A 24,177-nucleotide genomic window follows, 5' to 3' on the forward strand; every position below is an offset into this window, starting at 1 on the left:
TAACGGTGTAGTCATGTCAAATATTGAGAATCACCATACTATAATTACTCCTCCCAAGAGAGGGGGTAATGTGAACAGACACTGCTGTCACAACGGTGTAGTCCGTTCTGCTCCAGCGACTCATAGTACTACCATTACTCCTAGAGAAGAAGGTAGCGAGGCAGACGACGACCATCAGCACTGTGTAGTTATGTCCTAGACGGAGACTCACAATACCACAAATATCTCTCCTATGAAGGGGGCAGTGATGAGATGGAGACTGCTGATTTTGCAGTGAAGATACTCCCATGGAAGAGAATAATGAGGTGGTTGTCATTACTGTGTAGTCGTGTCCAAGGAGACTCTCAGTACCAAATAATATGCTCCCTAAGAAAGAGGGGTGGCAACACAGACTGCTGATCATACAGTGAAATCATGTTCAATACAGAGACTTAGGATACTCGGGTGAGGACTGTCATTATGGTGTAGTCTTGTCCGAGATCCACATAGTATCCCTTCTATGGAAGGGGGATGGCAAGACTGAGTCATGTCCGACACAGAGGATCTCAGACCTATAAAAGGGGGTAATAATGAGGCAGTAGATGCTCGCCAATACCTGTAATTATGTCAGGCGAGTCTGGTTGTATAACTAGTTACTCCTCCTACATAAGGGGGTAACGATGCGGAGAGGAGAAGGCGATGAGAGTATGGAGGGCTGAGGGGTGATGGTGTCATACTTACCTCACCTGGTTTGCTCACCACATCTTCACCCTCTTTGCTTCGGCTTTCCCATGGGTATAAGCAGGGCCACCGCTTAAGCGACTGTCACTTAAATGGTGAAAGATCACTGGATGGGGGAAGCAGGCAGGAATCTCAGGTGACCCCATGGCTGGCGGAAAGCAGAGTGGTTAGCACAGCTCTTTTTCACATTGTCTTCTTGGAGGAGGGAGTAACAATGTAACTGTTACAGCACTGTTTGCCTTTCCCACTTTGGGACAATCAGGGAAGTTAGCTTATCCCCAATTTCCACCCATAGATGGGAAAAAGGAAAAACAACAAAAAAGGACAGAAGACCTGCTGAGCAAGGTGGTCTACCTCCTACGGACACTAAGCTAAACCTGATTTAGTTCAATATATGCCGGAGAGGTATAGCTGATAGGAGGGACTAAATCTTGTTGTGCTTTGTGTCGCCCTGAGTGGCAGCAGCTGTACCCTCCAATGAATGTGACAAGAAACGGATTTTATGTCCCACGACACAGACAAGAAAATATAATTGTATTATCATAATCCTACTAACCTTCAGTAAAAAAACAATTATCATGTCATTTATGCTACATAATCAACACTATGAAAAAAAATGGCAGAATTGAGGGTTTTTTTTTCTCAGTACTCCCCCCCCCCCCCAAAAAAAATTAGAAAACTTATAATATATATTATACATTCCAGAAAATGGTACCAATAAAAATTACAGCTTGCCATACAAAAAACAAGCTCTTATATGGCCATGTCAATGGAAAAATAAAAAAGTTATGGCTTTTAAAAAAAAAAAAAAGTGCAGATGAGAATCCCCCAAAATCTTTGCGCCCTAAGGCCCATAATAGGCCTTGTCCCTAAGGGGAAAAATATGACCCTGTCTTTTACCTGCATAACGTCTAACTTTTCCTGTTGTTTTTGGATCTTTTCACTTAGGGTCTTTTTCTTCTCTTCCTGGGATACAATTTCTTTCTTGAGCACCCCAAGAGGTACTTTCTGTTTCTGCTCTGGAGCCTCACATCTGAAGTCAAGATCACAATGTAGTTACATTACCTAAAATTTCACATTTTTTTCACGCACTTAAATAACTTAAACACACTTACACATTTCTAGTTTTGCTAATTGGTAATTTTCCTTTTTAAATGTTTCCATTAGCCTTAGTGAGACACTGACAGAAAACCACAGGTTTTAAAGATGAGATCAGTTCTGCTTTCAAATATAGAACATTGGGCCTCAATAATCAAAAAGGTCTTAACATTAAAACAGCTTTATTGCCCAGAATTTCTGTCTTAAGTCGCTCTGGAAAAATTAAAGCTGCTCTAGGCACAAGGCTCCTATGTGAACTCAATGGCATCAAGGGGGATGCCGATGGAACACTGTGGGAGGGGGCGGCACTCTTCCTGGCAAGCTGCTCAGAATGCATAGACAGCATTGAATGTGGCATTAGAGCAGTTAAACAGCCTCAAATGGATCTATTGCCAGTGGGTGTCTGCTCTTGGAAACAGAGGACAACCCCCAGGTATAAAGCGAACTCGGCTCCCGAGACTTTCATATACCTCCTTACAACCCATGATGGATATATTCAAAAATAAAGCAGAACAGAACAGTTGCATTAATTTCCAAAGTACGCACCTCTCTTGTGCTGTGTCAGGATTCATTGAGCATACCCATGTATCTGGGTACGCCTTCTCTACAGAGCTGAGCTGGAAAGGAAGAGTCCGCCATTTCAAGCATGAATCTGAAAAGCAAAAACAAATGCATTAAATATTACCAGGAAATCTACCAGTATTCAGAGCGACCCTCCAGTCAGGAGTTCAAAACTGATATGCAAGTCATTACCTACAGGGGACAAATATTTCGTATTTATTATTTTGTTCCTTAGCTGCTTTTTAACTCAGCTCTATTATAACAGAGCTGCAGTATGGTTTAACTACAGTACATAATCTGAAAGTACCGGTAGTCTAAAACACACTGTCTCATTATTGGTTCAGCAACCCGAAGGATAGAGGGTATTTCCACTAAAAGTCCATTTTCCAGTACAAAAGATGAGCTTGGATGTTGCGCAGGGGCTCGAGGGTGTGAGACTGAAGAGTGTCCAGTACCAGATTGAGGTTACAAGGAAGGACAGGAGAATGGTATCAGGGGAAGGGGGTGAGCATCCCCCTGCGGAAAGTTACGGACATCCAACTTTGAAGCCAATGGGTCTTGTACAAGTATGGACAGCAATAACACCTCACCCTTTAAGGAGCTGAAGCCAAAGCCCATGTCCAGATACTGTTGGAGGAAGAACAGGAGGCAGGATAAAGAGAAACACATAGTATAAAAATTTATGTTGTTCGCACCAGAGGAAATTAAATTTTTCCTTTAACAATGGTAAGCCCAAGAGGATGATGGTTTTTAGCCATCATCGTCTAAATGATGGGTTCCGCAAATCCTCCAGCTCTCAGGACCGCAGCTTTAACCACGACACCATTAAACAAAGTGTGGACAAATTTGGGTAGAAAACAGGTCCCTGTAAGAGATCTTCTCGAAGCGGTGCACAATGTCCCGCTGCGATACGGCGCAGCTGCAGTACCGCCACCCTCAGAGCTGTGAAGTAGGTGGCCAGTGAAGGACTATTGCGGGAGATCAGCGTCTGCCAGTCGCCACAAAGCATTGGACCTCTGGGAAGGAGAAGCAGATTCCTTAGTGTCCTAGTGGTAGTAGCTATACCCATGGTCTTCAGCTGTGTCCCACAATGACACTGATGAGAAAAGTAATTCTACGCTATGTATAGACAGAATTCTTCCATTGTGCATTCTGTCAATTAAAGTAAATCTACAAAAATCACAAGTATAAAAAGGGCTAACGATGTTCCCCTAAGTATTTTAATGAAAATACAATTTAACATGGTATTACGAGAAAGCTGTGGTTTCCTACCAAAACGAAATTCTGACTTAAGCTGCAGACCTGATTAACCTGAGTTTTAAAAAAATTGCTAGAGATGTCCTGCCATTAAAAGACTGCGGTTAGACACTGTATCCCTAAGAAGCACATAGCCAGACATGGCAGACAAAACTGGACTGGCACGGTTCTGAACGAAGAGAAGCAGACTTGCACTTTAGCAGAATTTAATCCATATAATTCCTTCAGTATAAAATTAAATAAATACAATATTGGGCTTTAACCCCTTAGTGACCAGCCTATTTTGTACCATCCTCACATTGCAAGAGCCATAACTAGATGGCATAGCCATAGGATGGCTTGTTTTTTTGGGACGAGTTGTATATTTTAATGGCACCACTGTGGGGTACATATAATGTGTTGTAGAACTTATTACATTTCTGGGGTTTGTAAGTGAAAATTTGGATTTCGTTATTACAGCGCTTACCATTCAGGAAAAATAGCATGATAACTCTCTTAGCTGGATAACAACGATTAGTGCAATACTAAGTTTATAAAGATTTTTATTTTTTTACTACTTTTGCACAATAAAAACACATTTATAAAGAAGAAATATTGACTCTGCATTGTCACAATCTAATGCGCCCAATATAGTTTTATTTTTACGGTTACGGAGCTCTGTGAGGGCTATTTTTTTTAACAGGAAGAATTGTAGTTTTTATTGGTACCATTTTGGGGTACATATGGCTTTTGCATTGTTTCCTTTTTTTGGTAGGCAAACAAAAGAAAAATAGCAATTCCGGCATTACTATTTCAAACTATTTATACGGTGTTCACCAAGCGAAATAAATAACAAAATATTTTCATTATTTGGGTCATTACAAACGCAGTAATACCCATTACTGATATGTGTTGCTTTTTAAAAAAAATTGTGGGGCATTTTATCCATTTAAAAGGGGTTTTTGTGAGAAAAAAAAAGCATATTTTCTTTGTGATGGGGAAATAAAATTTGGATATTGAAATTGCACCACTGATGCTGCCGAAGCCTCTTCTTCGTAAAGCATATTTTTTTTAACTGGATTTTCTATTTTTAAATTAAGCTTTATTGAACTTTTTTTACACCATTTTTTAGGCCCAATGTCCACAGCACGCATGGATTCTGAGTGCGAAATCTCGCACAGAATCCGCACGTGCCCGCGGTCATGGAACATTTTCTTACCTCTCCAGATCCAGTGCGGGTCTCCTCCGTCGCAGATGAATCGTCTTTCTTCATCATAGCGGACGCGTCTGGGCGCGCCCAGCGCATGCGCAGTAACTTTCTCAAGTCTCCTGCTTTCCCGGAGATCCGCAGCACGTCCACAGTGTTAGCTGTGGGTGTGCCGCAGATTGGACAGCTTCTATTGACTTCAATGCTGGGGTCGTGTGGCTGGGGTCTTCCATGCCCACCCGTGTCATATTTCGTATCCAAGCTAGAGATGGTACAAAAGGGTACTAGAGCCTCCATGCCCGCCCGTATCACATCTTGTATCCAAGCTAGAGGCGGTACAACAGGATACTAGAGTCGCCATGCCCGCCTACATCACATCTAGTATCCAAGCTAGAGGCGGTACAACAGGGTACTAGAGCCTCCATGCCCACCATATCACATCTTGTATCCAAGCTAGAGGCGGTACAACAGGGTACTAGAGCCTCCATGCCCGTATCACATCTTGTATCCAAGCTAGAGGCGGTACAGCAGGGTACTAGAGCCTCCCTTCAAGTGTTCAGTTTTCCGCAATAGTTTTGCTCTGATATTGTAATCACATATTTATAATCAATGTTAGAATCACACAACGTTTCATTTGATTCCAACAACTTCTCCTAGGTGATTTATTTATTTTTTAATATATAGTAGTTGGTGTTTCCCACCCAGGCTCTACTTGATTAATTGCTAGCTCAGAGAAAATAATACACTATAAATAAAAGTGCTTGGTAACTTCAAGTTGAAAAGCTACTCACCGCACTGAATAGTGGTTGGGATCTCCATTGCACGCCTTCGTTTATACCTCAACTCAGTAGATGGCGGCTGATTCCAGTTTGCAGATATGTAACCAAACTCATCCCAAAATTTTATAATGCCCTTCTGAGCTATGGGGGAAATAAACAAATAAAGATACATTTTTGCATTTAATTACATTAATATTGCACGGCTTTTAAATTCACATTGTAAGGTCACTCAAAGCACAGTCTATATACTTTTTAACTAAGCCTGCCTGTCCATGGGTGAGATGTCATAGCGAGACCCGCAGCGATAAATCGCCTGCGGAGCTCGCATGACACGCTTTCCATAGCATAACTATGGAAAGCACAGCCCGACGTCCACGAGCGGAGAATCATAGCGATTCTTCGCGCGTGTGATTAAAATCGTGGCATGCCATGATTCTCCGCGGTGAGCCTATCAATTAGATAGGATCATCACGGAGACCTTACAGTGCTCCCCCGCAGCGGAATATCGCTAGCGATATTCAGTCGTGGCCGTGGACAGGCAGCCTAAATAGTTTCAGAAGTTTTTAAGAAAAAAAAATAAATGTGAAAGTTTTGTGTGAAGCAAACATCAAGCTAAGGTTTAAAAGTCACCAACACTAGCAGGCCGACAGAACACGTGTTTTTGTTTCCCAAAACTTTTTAAGCTAAGGCTCTGCTCACTCTGCCATCAGAGGGTCTGTTTGGAGCCTCAAATGGCAGATTTGACTGGAAGAATAGTGCTGCACAAGTGACAGATCTGGCAATATATCAGAGTTTCCATTCTAAAAAGCAAAAGTGAACATAGCCTTCAAACAACACTATTCTATGGGGTCAACACAAAGTCTCCAAACATAATTCACCTATGCCAATATCTTTCCAGTACTGTGCTAAATGCTCTCCCATAGCTTTCAGAAGGTGTCGGTACTCCTTAGCATCAGCAAAGTCTTGTTTGTTGTGTGTAGGCTCCAGTACAAGGTATGGAACATCAACCACTCCTACTACTCCTCCACAGGCCCTAGAGAGAGAGAGAGGCATGTAAAACCATTAAACTTATTTAAAAATAGACATTGCTGAAAAGGGGTTGTGTCAAGATTGTAACTCATCCCCGATCCACAGGATAGTGGATAAGTGTCTGATTGGTGGGAGTCCAACCACTGGGAGCCCACGTATCACGAGAACAGGAATCCTTTGTCCCACCACATGAATGGAGTGGTGAAGCATGTGTGCTGCTGATCCATTAACCTCTATAGGACTGCGGGAAATAACCAAGCATTTTTTTTCACACTTGATACATGCAAATCAAACTTGAATTATAAAATAAATAGAAAACGTCACATTACACCAACGTCAGTTCTGGATGTAGGCACCCGACACGTGAATATGCCACTGAGACCTTTACAGTCATAGGCACTTTTATGCATTTCATCACAGCGTAACCGTTTGTAAAAAATGCATGTTTGTGGCTAAAACTCAGGCCTCTTTCCCAGGGCAACAGCAATATCACCACAAGAGAATCGCAGCGAAATCGCAGCTGTGTTCTAGGCGATATTGCAGCATTTTGTCGTGGCGATATCGCGTTTTTGTAGTGCTCATTTGCTGGGAATTTCCAATGCAGTTGAGGGGGACCCTAAAAAGTATAAGCCCTAATGCGAAAATAAGCCCTAGCTACATTTAAAAAAACAAAAACACACAAAAATACATTAGCTAAGAGGCGCTGTATGCTCTGCCACACTTCTCCCGTAGCTCTGGCACACTTGTCTGTAGTCTGCAACAAGCGCTTTCTGGTCAGAGGGTTCAAAAATCCCTCCTCCAGGAAGTGCTGGCTCTCATTGGTTCTTGAGTACCGCGGCTCAGCCAATCAAAGCCAGCGATTTTTGAACCCCCTGAAGTGCTGGCTAAAGACTACAGACAAGTGTTCTGGAGCTTCGGGAGGAGAAATGCGTCAGAGCAGATAGCGCCTGTTAGATAATGTATTGTTTTTTGTTTTTTTTTTAATGCAGCCAGGGCTCATTTTAAGTACAAACGGTAGGACTTCCTATTGTAAAAGTTGCATTGCACCACACAAAATCTCGTTTTTGTGCGATGCAATGCAGCAGAAAGTAAGGCTCCATTGGGAAACATGGGCTACAAAACTTGTCTGGGTCAAAACAATTGAATGTTTTTGTCCATGATTAGAAATAAACATATTTTTCCCCAGAAACTGAGACATACTTATCCATGGGCCGATTCTGGTATTGCATCTCACACTCATTCAAAAAAGTGGGGTGGCACTGCTTTTGGAGGGAAAAGCAGACCTTTTGTTCAAATACCTGACAAACCCTTTGACAGTATTGACAAAGATCAAGAAAAATCAAGTGAAGCATGGGCCAACAACAATTTTACAGGTCACGGGCTCTCAGGATTTTGTCGTACCTCAGTTTCCATGCAGATTTCTATGAACAACTTTATTTTATGCTTTCTTTCATGATGCATCATTTCTTTGCATTTCTGGACTATTCACAGAAAAATGTGATGCAAGCAATGGAAACCATAGCATGTTTAGATAAAGTGTACCTCTATAAGCAGTATCAGATCTGCACTTCATTTCATTCTACAAATATATGCACTTGCCAATGTTTAAAGAAATAACACAGAGAACATTAAATATATTAAACTGGTCTGTAAAAACAAAAAGGTGATACTTACATTCCTCCTTCAAGCTGAGGTCCAACCTTTTCATACATTTTTATTAACCGACTGCAGTTATAGACAAACATGCCATCAAGCTCACGTTTCTCAATATTCACTCCAAAGATAAAATTTAACTCCTTTGGTTCTTTCAGGGCTCTAAAAGCAAAACATGCGTAACATTTTTTAGTTGAACATTATTTTCTGTTTTAACCTGCACATTCTTTACGCACTAAAATTAGATAATAGTTTCAATCCTTCCGCAGATGGCTTACCTTTGCTTTGCCTCTTTAATACGTTTTTTCACATCTGCCTCCCGACGGGCAGTAATTGCAGCATTTTGCACTTGCCTAAGAGTGACCTGGAACAGAGCAAGAGAAGTGAAAACTGAAAAATATAAAAGCCTAAGAGATATTATAATGGTATCAGTCGACAGCTAATGTTCTGGGTTTTATTATACAGTCTAAGCTCTAGCTCTTATATTTTTTTAAAAAAGTGTTAAAAGGGCATTCTAAATTGAAACTTTCATTGGAAAGCTAAGGGTAGTGTTACGATCATAAGGGCAGGCAGAGCACAGGACCCACACGATCGTGACCAAAGGGGACGCACACGGGTATCACCAGGGTCACACGGGACTCACACCGGTTTCAGGCAACTGACCCTGTGCTACAAGGAGGAATGAGAGTGGCCCTACCTGAGCGGGGACATCGCCCCAACAAGGGCAGCCCAGCGGTCTTCGGACCTGGGCCCTAGCTGATCCCAGGAGCCACGCACCAGAACAGGATGCCACATGACAGACCCAGAATACACCGCATACAACATGCAACCACTAGTAACAGATTGGAAGCTGACTATAAATACCAGGTATTAGTTGACATGTTGTACAATACGTGGAAGCTAGCAGGCCACTTCACGGCTCCTGGCTATACCGCCAGTCCCTACACTAACCAGGAGTCGAGCAGAACCGGACACAGTTCACCACACGCTACAACAGGACAGGACACAGATTGCAGGACACACAGCAAACTAACACAAAACTGACAGAATTTAAACGTACAAACGGACATGAACCAGATCGCACTGCAAACCTCACCAGACAAGCATTCATGACTACTCACCTGAGGGGCCAAGCAGTGACTGACCAGGGGCTGGGTTTATATGGGAGCACAGATCCAGGGGATTGGCTAGCAGACAGTACCACACCCAGCCAGCTCAATCATTAACCCTGAGTGCTGTGCTGCTGGAATCACAATAGTACAACATGTCTCAGCAGCACACGTAACAGGTAGGTCATGAAGGTCGCAGAGCCATTGGCCCTGCTGGTGATGATCAATATTTATGGAAATAGACAAGTGGACAGTGCTCTTCTGTTTTTGTAGTTTCAACAGAAGTCAATGAGTTACAGAAACAGTGTAACGCACTTTACTACTCGGTATCTTCCATTAAAACGGCTAGTCCCAAATTGTAGATTCTCGGTACAGCCCCTTCCTCATAAACTAACATAACAACTAATGATATACTCTCCTCTCCCCACTGAAGCTGCATCCTGCGCTGATGCTTGATCCTTCACTCCAGTATGTGTTATAAGCTGCAGCCCTTCCCAGTTTACAAGATGTCACGGGGGCTGCAGCCAATTGCAGAGCTCACAGAAGCTGGACAGACATCTGTCTGGAATGATTTAGTGAATCCTGTACTGAGCAGGTGGTTGGACCAGATGACCCTTCCAGCGCTACCATTCTACGATTCACCATTCGATTGCTGAGTTCTGTTATTGGCTACAGTTCCTGTGATATCCTGTAAATAGGGTGGGGCAGCCTGCAAACGTGACGTCAGAAGGGAGATCCAGAGCGGAGGTGCCGGACACTGAAGTGAGTATATCACTATTTGCTATGTTACTGCATTAGGAAGGGGTTGTACCGAGAACCTACAACTCGGACAACCCCTTTCACTTCTACTGGCGTTATGGAAACAGCATAGTGCTGCCTGCTCGGATATTTCTGTAATTCCTGACCACCGCATTCAGCCAGGGGGGCAGAACTAGAGGTAGGTACAGGTCCCAGGAGTTGGACCGCATCTATAAGACTTTCATGGCATAATATATGCCAAGAAGAGTCTCAGATAGAAATATCAGGCATACAGATTTGATTTGAATGGTCCCTCTCATTTCAACAAACTTATATACGATAGCCAATGTGGCAAAATGATAAAAACCCTGCCCTTCTCCAAACCTACTATGCTATGCCTCAGAGCTGTGGAATAACTGTGCTAATGCTGAAGCTCTCAAAAGTTCTTTCTGCAAATACAGTCAAACTCCTGCATCGAATAGGAAATATCTTGCTGGTAAGAGCTCTGTAGAGTACAGATCAACTGGTAGAACTTACTGACAACTAGTATTATAAGTTTACTGTGCAATTACACTTAGTGGTCAAATTGCGTTTTTTCATGAAAATTGTGGCAAAAACCATAATTTGGACAAAAAGTGTTATTGCACAGTTAAGTAACAATTTTTAGTGGCTGTCAGCAACTTCTAATTGATCTGTAAACTACAGAGCTCTGTTATCACCAATAATTAGCGGTTCAGCAGTCAGCACTGTTTCCTTACAGTACTGGAGTCCTGAGTTCAAATCCAACCAAGGGCAACATCTACATGGAGTTTGTATGCTCTCCTTGTGTTTGTGTGGTCTTCCTCTATGTGCTCTATTTTCTTCCCAAACTCCAAAAACATAGGTTATTTTCTGATGACATATTCCTTTTAAAATCTGAATTTTATTTTCTTCAGTTTTGGAGAGATAAGCATGTTGCTGGCATGCATGATAGATTCATATGTTGATCTTTTATTTTTAGTAGGTCCTGTGTGTCTACGGCTCTGCTTGGTGCTGGCTTTTAGCCGCAGTAGATTTTTATGCATTTTACAAACTAAATACACCTTCATGCAATATTACATGAACCTGCCCTGCTTCTGCCCTAAATTAGATGGCCTCTACAATATTAATGAAATCCTGATGCCATGCCCTTATAAGAGCAACTAAGGACTGAAACTGAGAAACACCAATGTACAGAGAGATTTTCATGAATTACTCTGTACGGCATTAAGAATATCAGCCTTACCCTGGATTCCCTGGACAAGTCATCTCCAAGACGTAACTCCAGGGCTCGCGATTTACTCTCTGCTTCCCTTGCTTTTTCTTCCGCTGCCAAAAGATGAAGACTACATTTAACAACCCAATGTAACCTCTTTCACTAAAAAAAGTTTTAGATATTGGTCCCATAGAGGACTCACACTGGGATGAAATCTTGCAGATGACCCCTAAGTAGTCCCTAAGCGAATCACATAGACTGCCACAAATATATTTGATACATAGAGTATATTGTACTCCAGCCTTTTTGCATGATAATGGGGAAGTTATAGCCCTTTAGGTGTTCGCTGTAAAACTCAAGTAGTGGGACTGATATATATGATGTGGCGTTGTCCAAAATTGAACAGATACTGCAGTGAGGCGCACTCTCTGATTAACACTGTATAGAAAATAAATCTGGAGTTCACTCTATTAGTTTGCATCCTAGTATATAAGTGATATACCAGTGGAGGAGCATGAACAACTAGCGGTAGCGAGACTCTTATATAATCGCAAGAAAATTGCTAGTGCAGCATTGGCCGGATGAGTCCCCCACCCCCTCTACACTGAGGGAATTTAAGGATAAAATCAACCGACTCTTACCATGGGAAAGGCATATATCTTAAACGTAAAGCAGGACACAAATACAGAAAGATATGGTCTAAATGAAATGGTTGGATGCATTTGGCTTGACACAACTGAACTTGCATATTAGGTAAACTGAGTGTACAAGGAAAATGATATTTGGGTATATCCTAGTCACAAAAGACAGTAATGTAGTGACTAGAGATGAGCGAGCAACTGCCCGTTCGTCTCAAAAGATTCGGGTGCCGGCGGGGGAGAGTGGGTAGGAACGTGGGGAAGATGGAATCTCTCTCAACCCCCCCCCCCCCCAGCTCACTCCCGTAACTCACCGCTCTTCCCCGCCGGCAACCGAATCTTTTGAGATGAGCGGGCAGATACTCGCATAAGGCACTACTCACTCGAGTAGTTTGCCTTAGTGAGTACGCTCGCTCATCTCTAGTAGTGACCCATGAAATAATCATAAGGCATGTATGTAAATGTATCTGGTTGACTGTTTATAACGTTTGCTATGGTATTTCTACATTGTGTTATAAAGTTGTTGTACATGTATGGGGGATGGGTAAAAGTACAGTATTTACTGAAGTCTCCCAACGCTGCTATTATTAGTCTCCTATCTCTGCTGCTCTGGCCCGTCGCTGTGCAACAAGAAGCCGTTCTGTGCTGCAGACGGCTTCTCTTCTTCAGTGCCCAATCCCTGTCGGACCAGATGCACTGTCAGTGTCTCAGTGTGTCGGTTGTGGATTGAGCTCATTGAAAGTAAAACTGACTGTTCTCAAAAGGGACAAAGTTAGAGATAATCTGAAAGGAAGGAAAATTACATAAACTATTTTTCCTGTTTACTCAGAATGCTGGACGTCTATATATTGAATACACGAGAAAGACTCAAGGGAGGGGGGGGTTGCAACGCTTTTTGTTTTGTATTTTATTCATGTTTTTGTTAAATATTTTTACTTTTTTGGATAAAACTATATGCTTCAAATTGTCTTTCAATTGGAAATTGCATGCAAAGCAAATTTCTGTGTGTACTGTATATATGGTAAATACATATATTATTTAGCATGTAAACAAGACATTAGTGCACAAATACTAAGTATCCTAAATTACAATAAATGCATCTTCACATTTTAATTGAAATAAGACCCCTTCTTGTCCCCACAATACCAATTTTTGCCATGTGCTCTGCCTTCTTCACCTCCTGTTCGGCTCGTGTTTTGAACCGATTTGATGTATATTTGTACATTCTGAAAAGACACAATATAAAGTATATGTAAAATACTATATAAAAATCTTTAGCAGGTGTTATTTTATCAGTCATTTAGGCTTTGTTCACCCTGGCATCATGACTTCCATTTATACCAAATGCCATGACAGGCCGCATTGACATAGTATGGGGAATATTAACGTTTCGCCATTTTGATGGTAAAAAAAAAATAGCACTGTAGACTGCGTTTTTCTTGCAGTCAAAACTGATGGAATCCCTGAAGGAAAGGCCAATTACAAATAGGAGCAGGATCAAACAAAATGCAAAAGCAAAACATGCATCTGCACGGATTGTGGTGAAAATATATTTTTGGTGTCTAATTTGCATGCTCTTTACTCACCTGGGCTTGAAAAGGCAGCAAGATAATCGCTTGGTTTGAACTTTATGATTATGAATAAAAATTCTCATTCTCGGGTCAATATAAAGAACAGCAGCATAGGCTCGAAACGAACGCCTCTCTGGTTTCCTAGGAAATAGATACATATTAATACATTTGGGAATGGTAATAAAACCTAGAATCTATAGTTCTACATCCATCTACACATACAGGTAAAAACATGTTAAACACCTGTAAAAACCACAATGAAACAAATCCACCATCTAAGCATCTTCCTGAGGAAGAAAGCTGCAGTTTTCCAAAAGCATTGCAAGCTGTTTGGCTGCTGCTAGCGCCTGGACTTCTCAGTGACGCCACTGTCTGGGCTCTAAGGACTGCTGCTACAAGAGTCTCCATGCCCCCTACTCATGAACGGCTTTACACAAAAAGAACTTTGTGCGTTTTTTTTTTCACCTGTATTAACTCGGTGGAGTGTAGCAAATGAAATCATATTCTGTTCGGGTAGAAATCCAAGTTCTGCCGGAACAGAACGGATTCCTTTGGATCATCCATCTTTCAGGTAGTTCACGTCACTCATGCTGTGCTAGGCTGTATGCCTTTCTCAAACCAATTTGACTTGGCATTTGCGTAATTAGAGTTTCCATACCAATATATTATTGTGGCAGCGGTTCAATTTAATTGTGCTCTGTACAAGGTTGGTTCATGTAGGACCGCTAGCAGTTTCTCTTTCTTTTTTGTTTCTTGCATTATACAGCTTTAGTGCGACTTACAGGGGTCACATGCTGACTGCGGCTCTTCATTTTTACCTCTGTGTGTAGTGCGACGTTAGTTTACACCTTCTTGCACACATGCAATGAGCGATGTTTTTAATTGGCACCCTCACTAACATTCCTTATCTTAGATAATATGGAAGAATGCAGTCAATGCTTAAAGAGTTAACTGCACTTTAACCCCTTAATGACATGGCCTATTTTGGCGTTGAGGACCAAGCGATTTTTGGTATTTTTTCATCTCCATTTTTCAAAAGCCATAACTTTTTTATTTTTCCGTCGACGCGGCCGTATAAGGGCTTGTTTTTTGCGTGGCGAGCTGTAGTTTTTAATCGGTGCCACTTTTGGGTACATAGACTATATTGTAAAACTTTTATTATTTTTTTTATGATAACAGGGAGAGAAAACGCATCAATTCTGCCATAGATTTTTTTTTTACATTTTTTACAGCGTTGATCATGCAGCATAAATGACACACTACATTTTTTCTGCGGGTCGGTACGGTTACAACGATACCAAAATTGTTATTTTTTTTTTAGGTTTTTACACTTTTTTGCAATAAAAACCCTTTTTTTGGGGAAATCCTTTTTTTTTCTCTATAGCTGCATTCAAAGTCCTGTAACTTTTTTATTTTTCTATGTACAGAGCTCTATGAGGGCTTATTTTTTGCGAGACGAGCCGTAGTTTTTATTGGTACCATTTTGGGGAATGTATTTTTGATCACTTTTATTGCATTTTTTGTTTTTTAGGGGTTTTTTTCAACGCTTTTTGTTGTACAAAATAAAAAGCGTGTTCAACTTTTTGTACACGTCGTTACGGACGCGTCAATACCAAATATGTGGGGTTTTAATTTTTTTTTTTATGCGAATATTAGAAAAAGCATAAAAAAGGGGGGTTTTTACATTGTTTTTTACATTTTTATTTATTTATTTTTTCACTATTTGAGTCCCTCTGAGGGACTTGCAGCACTGTGCCTATGATCGCTGTCATAAGGCATGGCAGAGCTACTGCTCTGCCATGCCTTATCGCTTATACAGCGAGCATAGGCATAGGCAATACAGGACGCCAGTGTCTGGCGTCCTGTTGCCATGGTGACAGGCCAGGCTCTCGCGATAACATCGCGAGAGCCGGCCGGAGACACAGAGGGAGCGCAATCCCTCTGTGAACTCTTTCCCTGCCGCGATCTTAGGATTAACAGCGGGGGGGGCATCTCCGATGCCCCCCCCGGTGTTGCAGCGGGACGCCGGCTGTGACTGACAACAGGCTCCCGCTGCGGGATAGCGCGAGATCAGTCATGATCTCGCGCTATCCCGATGACGTACCGGTACGTCATGGTGCGGGAAGGGGTTAATTTATTTTTTCTAAAATGTACAGAATGGGCAATGGGCACATTTTTGTACAAAAGCCCTATTCAGCTAGGTGAAGACAGTGGTGAGAAATTAATCTTCAGCTAGCCATTGTAACTGCATAGCTGAACAGGAAGCTTCGGCTGTGCCTGCTCTGTACTCTAGTGCAGATACAGCTGTTTCCATATAACAGTTATTTAATAAAGTCCGTTTTATATTTTATTGATTTTCAAACATACTTGGCCCTAAGCACCCATGATCTGCAGCCCAGCACTGCCTTTAATCTCCTGCCTCTTCCTCTCATCTGTCCCCCGATGCTATGTTAGGAAAAGCCGTTCTGTACTGCAGACAGCGTCTTCCCTTCACAGTGCGCCTCTTTACCATCAGACCTGCTGCACTGTCTATCACAACCCGATGCACTTGGACACTGACAGTGAATCTAGTCCAGCAGGGATTGCACACTGTGGAGGGGAGAAGCAGTCTGCAGAGCAGAACGGCTTCTCATTACACTACACCAGAGGACAGAGCAGCAGAGATAGACTAATAAATGCAGCGTTGGAAGACTCATGATGGATGCACAGGACCAAGTATGTTTGAAAATCAATAAAATATAAAGCAGGCTTTACAAATAAACTGTTATATGGAAACAGCTGTGCCTGCACTAGAGAGAACAGTGCAGGCACAGCTGGAGCTACCTATCCAATTATGCAGTAAGCTAGCTGAAGACTGATTTCTCACAACTGTCTTCAACTAGCTGCATAGCTGAATAGGGGTTTTTGCCAAAAAAAAAAAAAAGTACAGAATAGGCTAATAAAACATATTGCAAAAATGCCTACAATCGTTTATTCTGTACATTTTTGCCAAAAAATATTAAAATTACAGTTTCTCTAACTTAATTGCAATACTTGAAGGGATTGTATTAGAATAGCAACTTATCCCCTATCTACAGGATAGGGGATAACTTATTGATTGGTGGGAGTCTCACCCCCTCGGATATTTCCATATACTCACTCAGGTAATTCCTTCCCTTTCATTAAAATGAATGGAGCTCTGACCTGCATACTCAGTCAATGCCCCATTCAGAATTATGTCACTTTGGGGGAAGAAGTGACCCCTGCAGTGACAGGAGAACGGGACATGGGTGTCCCATTCTCCAGATTGACGGGGTTCTCAGTAGCGAGATTCCTACCGATAAGCACGTTATCTTCTATTCTGTGGATAGGGAATAACTTGCTATTCTGCTACAGCCCCTTTAATGAGCAATTTTGCCAAGGCTGCATGTAAAAAATTTCCAGTGCCTTGAGATCCTCGGGTTGTCACTCATGGACGGCCCTCTTAAGTTGGGTTAAAACTGAAAAAATTTTGAATTTGTGTTTTTTAATTAATTTCTCTGTGGAGTCACGTGTGTTTTTGGTTGCGATTCTTTTATTAAAAAGGTTTAGCCATCTACAAGTTTCAGCAAACTGGCAAAGGCAGACAAGATTTTGGGCTAAAATGTATTTGATTTCCTTATAGCACTGATTTTCCTTATAGAGGTTGTACCAAAATCAACTTTTATCAACTATCCACAAGATAGAAGAAATCACTGCTGAGACTCCCACCAATCCCTAAAATGGGGTCCCATGTCCCCCTCGTTTCCTCTCTACGCCTTCCTCAGAAGGGAGAAGATTGAATGGAGCGTCAGTCACAGCGTGCGGCTGACAGAAATAGAAAGTACACGCGCTCGGCTATTTCCAGCAGCCACTTCGAAGATGAATGGCGAAGCAACCGTCCACACACAACCGCATCTTCATTCAATCTCCTCCTCCCTGCCAAGGGTGCAGTGAGCCCACAGTGAGGAGGTGAGGATGGCATGGGACCCCTGTTCCCAGGATTGGTGGGAACTTAAACCAGATCTTCAGAACTTCTATCACCAATCCCGTGGAAAGGAAACTACTCCCTACTAATCCTCCTCAACCTCCCTGCTTGGTTTGACACTGTTGACCAGGACCTCCTCCTTGCTATGCTCCGCTCTATCGACATTGCTCTTTCCTGGTTCTCCTCCTATCTCTCTAACTGCTCCATCAGAGTCTCCCTTGCTGGCTCTACCTCCTCTCCATTTCCTCTCGCTGTTGAGGTCCCCAGTCCACTCCCCTTCTCTATCTACACAGCCCCAATCGGGCAAACCATCCGCAAATTCAGCCTCCCATACCAGCTCTAGGCTGATGACACAGTTATACACCTCTTCCCGCGACATCTCTGAACCATTCCTCCAAAATATCACCAACTGTCTTTCCGCTGTCTCTAATACTATGTCCTCCCTTTTTCTAAAACTTAACCTCTTTAAAACTGACCTTCTCGTCTTTCCGCCTTCCAACCGACCTCCCTGCCCCCCCCCCCCCATCTCCATTCCAGTGTCTAGCATCATCATAACCCCCAGAATGCCCGCTGCCTTGGGGGTCACACTGGACTCTGAGCTCTCCTTTACGCCCACATCCAATCTCTGGCCCAAACATGCCCCCTGCACCTCAGTAATATTGCTAAAATCCATTTCTCACCACGTACATGCAAAAAAAGAAAGAAAAAAAAAACTGTTGTCACCCTCATCCATTCCTGGCTCGATTACTGTAACTCGCTGCTCATTGGCCTTCCCTGCACAAGACTGTCACCTTGCCAAACCATACTAAATGCGGCAGGTAGACTACTTTTCCTATACAACCGTTTCTCAGATGCCTCTGCACTATGCCAGTCACTGCACTGGCTCCCCATCCACTACAAAACTCAATTCAAACTCATCACCCTCACCCACAAAGCTCTTCTTCATGGTGCTGTGCCACCGTACATCGCCTCCCTCCTGTCAAAACACCACCTAGCCCACACACTCTGATCAGCCAACATATTGAGATTAAACGCCACTCTAAGTCGATCCTCACATGCTTGCCTCCACGACTTCTCTAGAGCAGCACGATCCCCTGGAACATACTACCCCAAAACATCCGGACAATCCCTGACGCACTAAACTTCAGAAACACCTTAAAAAAACGCACCTCTTAGGCCTCATGTCCACGGGGAAAATCAGGCCCGGAGAATCCGTAGCGGGTCCCACCTGCCCCGCGGACATGAGGCATAAAAATAAGAATAAACTTACCTCTCGCCCGCTCCGGATCTTCCCTTCGCCGTTGCATCATCTTCTCTGCGTCGCGCCGGATCTTCTTTCTTCGGCCCGGCGGATGCGCAGGGTGACGTCGGTGACGTGCCCCGCGCATGCGCCGGCCCGAAGAAAGAAGATCCGGCCATGACGGAGAGAAGATGGAGCCGCGGCGAAGGGAAGAACCGGAGCGGGTGAGTAAATTCCGATTTTTGTCTCCTGCGGATCCGGACGGCTTCCATAGGCTTCAATAGAAGCCCACGGGAGCCGTCCCCGTGGGAGACCCGCACGAAAATGGAGCATGGTCCAGATTTTTTCATGCTCCATTTTTTTTTAAATCACTTTTATTGACCATCTGCGGGTATTTATCTACCCGCGGGTGGTCAATGCATCCCTATGGGATGCGGATCCGCGGGCAGGAGAAGAGTTAAAATCCGCTGCGGATTTTAATTCTTTTGCCCGTGGACATGAGGCCTTAAGGGAGGCATAGCAAATCTCCTGATCCAATCCCCCACCCCCCCACAACATGCCCCCTGCCCCTCCCTATGGCTCCCCACACATTCCACTTTGCCTATCGCATACATTTTCTGCCTCTGTACCTCCTTATCATCCCCCATTCTGTTTCTTATTAAATACCATATGTCATTTTCGTACTGTTTTGTGCTCCCCGTGCCTCCTCTCCTGCCCCTGTACCTACTGAACCACCCTCAAGTCTCTCTCTTCACATAAGTGTATACCACATGTAATTGTCTTTTTTGTGTTCCATGCTTTGAAAGCACTGCAGAATAAATTGGCGCTATATAAAGATTATTAAAAGCCGATTTCAGTATAGCCCCTTTATTCACTAACAAAACATCTCCATATCATCAATTATTAGCTTCATATATTTGAAATGCGTATCAGATGCTTTTCTTCTATATGTTTTTTTTATTGTTTCGGCAAAACATGAGCATGGTACGCATTACCAAAACGTTCAATTTTGTCTTTTGTCTGATCACATAACACAAAAACAAGTTTATATTTTGCAGTTTATGAGATGCATTTTATGGCTTTCTGCTTGACAAGTCATCTTTCAGGGAACTTATCCAAAAAGCTTCGGGTCACAGAGGGCACCCAGGAAATTTGAAAACCCAAGATTTCAACTTAAAAATACCTAACTTTTCAGAATAAGCTCCCATTTGTGTGTATATGAGGAATAATGCTATTTTTGGCCATTATATGATTTATATCTAGCCTTTTTCACCATTCTCCCCCTCAGCAGGCTGTATAACAAAGTTTTCTCTGACTTGGTGGGAGTCTAGCAGTTTTGCTTAATGCTATATACTTTGCACAGAGAAATCTGCAAATACTGCTCCCTAACTCTATATAAACACATGCTGTCAAGATCATAGTGCTAATGACCACTTGTTCGTCAATCCATGTGTGTGATGTGCGAGTTACACACAGAGCCTGACAGCACCTGTGATGTCATTTACTGGCTCTTAGCTCCGCCCTCTGATCACATGATGGTGACGCCATCACAGGTCCTTTATTCTCCTTCTGCAATGAATGAGTAATTATGGGCAGACTACATCCCCCACAAACACCTGCGGCCTCAGTTGCTATTGATACAATAGTACTCAGTCTTGAAGTTTGTAGCTGATTGTGAGACTGCTGCACACCTGTGTAGAGACTCCAATAAATAACACCTCAGAAATTTACACATAAATAGCTTGTGTGCTTACAGAACCTGTGATGATCTCAACATCATGTGATCAGTGACATGGTCTCTGAGCTGAATGAGGGATTATGGGCAGACTACATCCCCCCCCCCCCCTCCCAAAAAAACAACAAAAAAACCCGTGGCCTCAGTTGTTATGGATACACCAGTACTCAGTCTGGCAGTTTGTACCTGGTTGTGAGAAAACTGGAAACCTCTGTGGAGACTCCAATAAATGACACCTCACAAATATCCACTTACATAGCCGCCAGTGCATATTGACCAACATAGAAGCACAGTCCTTCACTACTATCTTCAGTTCTCCTCAACATGATATCATGTCATCTAAAGTGCTCATGTCGCCAACACCAGTCCAGCCTTCATCTAATCGGCAACTGTTGTCCAGTGTTGAAACAAACCATTGCTGTCGTGCAAACATGTCACCACAGAGGGTTCAACACCACCCTAAAGCTAAGGCTGCCTGTCCACGGGTGTAGCGATATCCCACGGCGAATCTCCGCCGCCAGGGAGCAGGAGCCAGCTGACTGTTCTCCGCACTGAGCCTATCACCTCCACTTGTGGACAGAGGGGCTGCGCTTTCACAGCAACACTATGGAAAGCATTCACTGCGTTCCCCACGGCCGGATTATCGCCGCAGGGAACGCAATGAAAATACGCCCGTGGACAGGCAGCCTAATGCAGCTTACATGGCACAGCGACAAGCCACGATTTCAACTCAGCCACCAGCTGAAGTTTGTAAATCTCATGCAGCAGAAATGCGAAAGCTACAAGCGAACAAGTCTCCTCAGCGAGCAGCTGCAGTTCGTAAATCACATGCAGCTCATGTGCAAAAACAATGTAGCAGAGCTGTGTGTGTGTGATGTGCATGTAGCAGAGCTGTGTGACACATTGCACCACCAGAAACACTGGTAGTATAATTTCCTAATAATTACTAGTATCATTATGTGGGACAGTACAGAAGTACTGATTGGGGAAATGTGATTTCAGCTATAGCAAGGTAAAAAAAACCAAAAACTGGCACATCTGTAAGAGTCTCTCTCCAGCAGATCACTTCCCCTTCCCTCTCTTCAGATTTCCATGACAGCCTGAAAAGTCCCCCCTCATTCACTTCCTGTTCTTCATCTTATCTCTGTTACTAGAGAGGGGCATTACTTGACAACAGGCAGTGGTGGACAGCAAATTAGATTAAAGGGAGACTCCTTGTGGCCAGCATTTTAGTGCAATTTTTCAGGCAAAAAAAACCAAACAACAAAACATTTTTTGTAAATGAAATGAACGGAACTTTTGCAAGCTATCACATTGACTATTGCATTAGAACATCTTATTTGAAAAGTTAGTTACCATTTAACTGTACAGTTATGAAACTATGATTTTTGGATAGGTCTTCGTATTTGTAGGCACTAGTTTTTTAAACTGCATAAGAAAGGAAACCAGGACAGAACAACAGGGTTCAATATGTGAGACAGAGACTTCTTTGGTCTTAGTTTCACTTAGTTTCTGTCCCTGTCAGTCATTTAAACTATATACACAGATAAGCGCTTTCCTACACTAGTAATAGAAACACCAAGATAGATAAACAAAAAAAGTGTAAGAGGGTACTGCCTCATGCCATTCATAGATGTCAAGGGGGAGGAAGCTTCTGTAGGAATTAGAGTGACTGACACTATTGTGCTGCTGCCAATAGTGATTTACAGCCACAGAAATCAGACATTTACACAGATCAGTACTTATTTAGTGTCCTACAAGATGGTCTTATTTGTGTGTCTGTGTGTTTGCCACAGAAAGTTAAGAGAGCACAATCTATTTTCTCCAGGTGCTCATATGTAGAAGACATCGTAGCAGCAGACTCCTTGCACCAGCTCAGAGAAAACTGAAAATTAGAGATGCAGTCTACAGAGGGGAAAACTGGTAACTAATGCCATATACAGTAGTGAAATAACAACCAATTAAGAGGTTATTTCTAGTGTATACACATGGCATGAAATCTCATCTGAAAGTGCATGTCATCTTTAAACTACTTGCACTAATATTTTTGAAGAATATTTGAATCATATGTATTGATCATTTTATATTATCTAATTTTGGAGTTGACTCTAAGGCCTTAGTCAGACGGGCGTTTTTTCGCGCGATTTGCGGATCGCATGACGGATGCGCATCCGCAAATCGCGTGACCGGTGCTCGAAAATCGCCCGAAAATCTGCTCCTAGCCGCGTTTCATTAGAAACGGGCCGGAGCTGTCCAGCGCATTGCATTCAATGGAGCGGCAATACAGCCCGCTCCATTGAAAGCAATGCGCTGCGAGCGAGTGTGGGATGAATTGTCGGGAAGGGCTTAAATATATAAGCCCTTCCCTGCAATTCATCTAGAAAAGTGTTAAAATAAAGAATATATATATACTTACCTGCTCCCGGCAGCCGGAGTTCCGCGCGGCCGGCCTGCAGTGGGTGTGAAGGGGGTGTGAGTCAGACCTGCCCCCTGATTGGCTCAGCGCTGAGCCAATCAGGGGACAGGTCTGACTCACACCCCCTTCACACCCACTGCAGTACGGCCGCGCGGAACTCCGGCTGCCGGGAGCAGGTGAGTATGTATATATTTTTTATTTTAACACTTTTCTGGATGAATTGCAGGGAAGGGCTTATATATTTAAGCCCTTCCCGACAATTCATCCTGCGCTCGCCGGCAGCCCATTGCTTTCAATGGAGGCGGCTGTATTGCCGGCTCCATTGAATTCAATGGGCAAACATCGTTCTTCTCTGCCACAGCTGTTACAGCTGTGGCAGAGAAGAATGATTTGTCTTCTATATGTTCTCAATGGGGTCGGCGCTGCTGCCGCCGGCCCCATTGAGCGCATATAGAGAAGAGAACAGGAATCGCAGATCGCAGATAGGTGCGATCTGCGATTTCTGTTCTATAATTTATCGGACGAGCGCATAAAAAGCGCTCATGTGTCCGATACCATTGCAAAGCAATGGTTTTATAAAATCGCCGGACGCATGCGCAAATCGCGGCAAAAAACGCCCGTCTGACTAAAGCCTTAAATCTATATTTGTCCTTGTAATGCATTTGAGAAGCTTGCCTACTTTACATAGTAAATAAAACGGTTTGTGGTAAAGCACAAAACATAATAAAGCATGTAATAAATGGCTCTTTTACCAAAGTTTAGTACTTTCTAAAACATGCAATTTCATACATATTTTTAGCTTCTCACTTACGTTCCTTCAGGTGGGGTACCGGCCATCTGAATATCTTTTGGATCAGACACGACATCAAGCTCTGGTTCTCCAGAGTCCATTAATTTCAAATTAAAAATTACAACTAGAGTACCTAAGAACAACACAAAATGCAATATTTTTTATTTTCATATGCTACACTGTAATAAGATATAACATTATCCTACACAATCTGATTATTAACTGTATATTTTACCTGAATCTCCAGTAATTTTTCTGAATTGTTCCATAACCTCTTTATGGGAATGAAATGGTGAGTACTTGTAGATTAGCTCAGTTTCAATGGCAAATTTTTCCATATTATCTGTCAACGCCTCACCAGTTTTTGAATCCCATGTGGGAAGTGGGACAATGACCTACAACAGGGTTAAAGAAGAAACAAAATAGGTAATTAACACT

At 42.8% G+C, this 24,177-nt stretch overlaps 1 protein-coding gene across 4 annotated transcripts in view; it reads right to left on the reverse strand.

The window, feature by feature from the left end:
* The window catches only part of MORC2 (MORC family CW-type zinc finger 2), a 75,788-nt gene that overhangs the window by 25,367 nt on the left and 26,244 nt on the right, over positions 1-24,177 (reverse strand). For all 4 annotated transcript variants that reach the window (XM_066603754.1, XM_066603753.1, XM_066603755.1 and 1 more), the window contains exons 8-18: positions 23,975-24,134; positions 23,761-23,872; positions 13,589-13,714; positions 13,149-13,228; positions 11,395-11,477; positions 8,562-8,647; positions 8,305-8,445; positions 6,480-6,634; positions 5,614-5,742; positions 2,365-2,470; positions 1,621-1,753 (exon numbers count right to left, since the gene is read on the reverse strand). In XM_066603754.1, coding sequence (XP_066459851.1) covers positions 1,621-1,753; positions 2,365-2,470; positions 5,614-5,742; positions 6,480-6,634; positions 8,305-8,445; positions 8,562-8,647; positions 11,395-11,477; positions 13,149-13,228; positions 13,589-13,714; positions 23,761-23,872; positions 23,975-24,134 — 1,311 coding nt within the window. The remainder of the gene's footprint in view (positions 1-1,620; positions 1,754-2,364; positions 2,471-5,613; positions 5,743-6,479; positions 6,635-8,304; positions 8,446-8,561; positions 8,648-11,394; positions 11,478-13,148; positions 13,229-13,588; positions 13,715-23,760; positions 23,873-23,974; positions 24,135-24,177) is intronic.

The sequence above is a fragment of the Eleutherodactylus coqui genome, chromosome 5, assembly GCF_035609145.1.
Source record: "Eleutherodactylus coqui strain aEleCoq1 chromosome 5, aEleCoq1.hap1, whole genome shotgun sequence".
Taxonomy (NCBI): domain Eukaryota; kingdom Metazoa; phylum Chordata; class Amphibia; order Anura; family Eleutherodactylidae; genus Eleutherodactylus; species Eleutherodactylus coqui.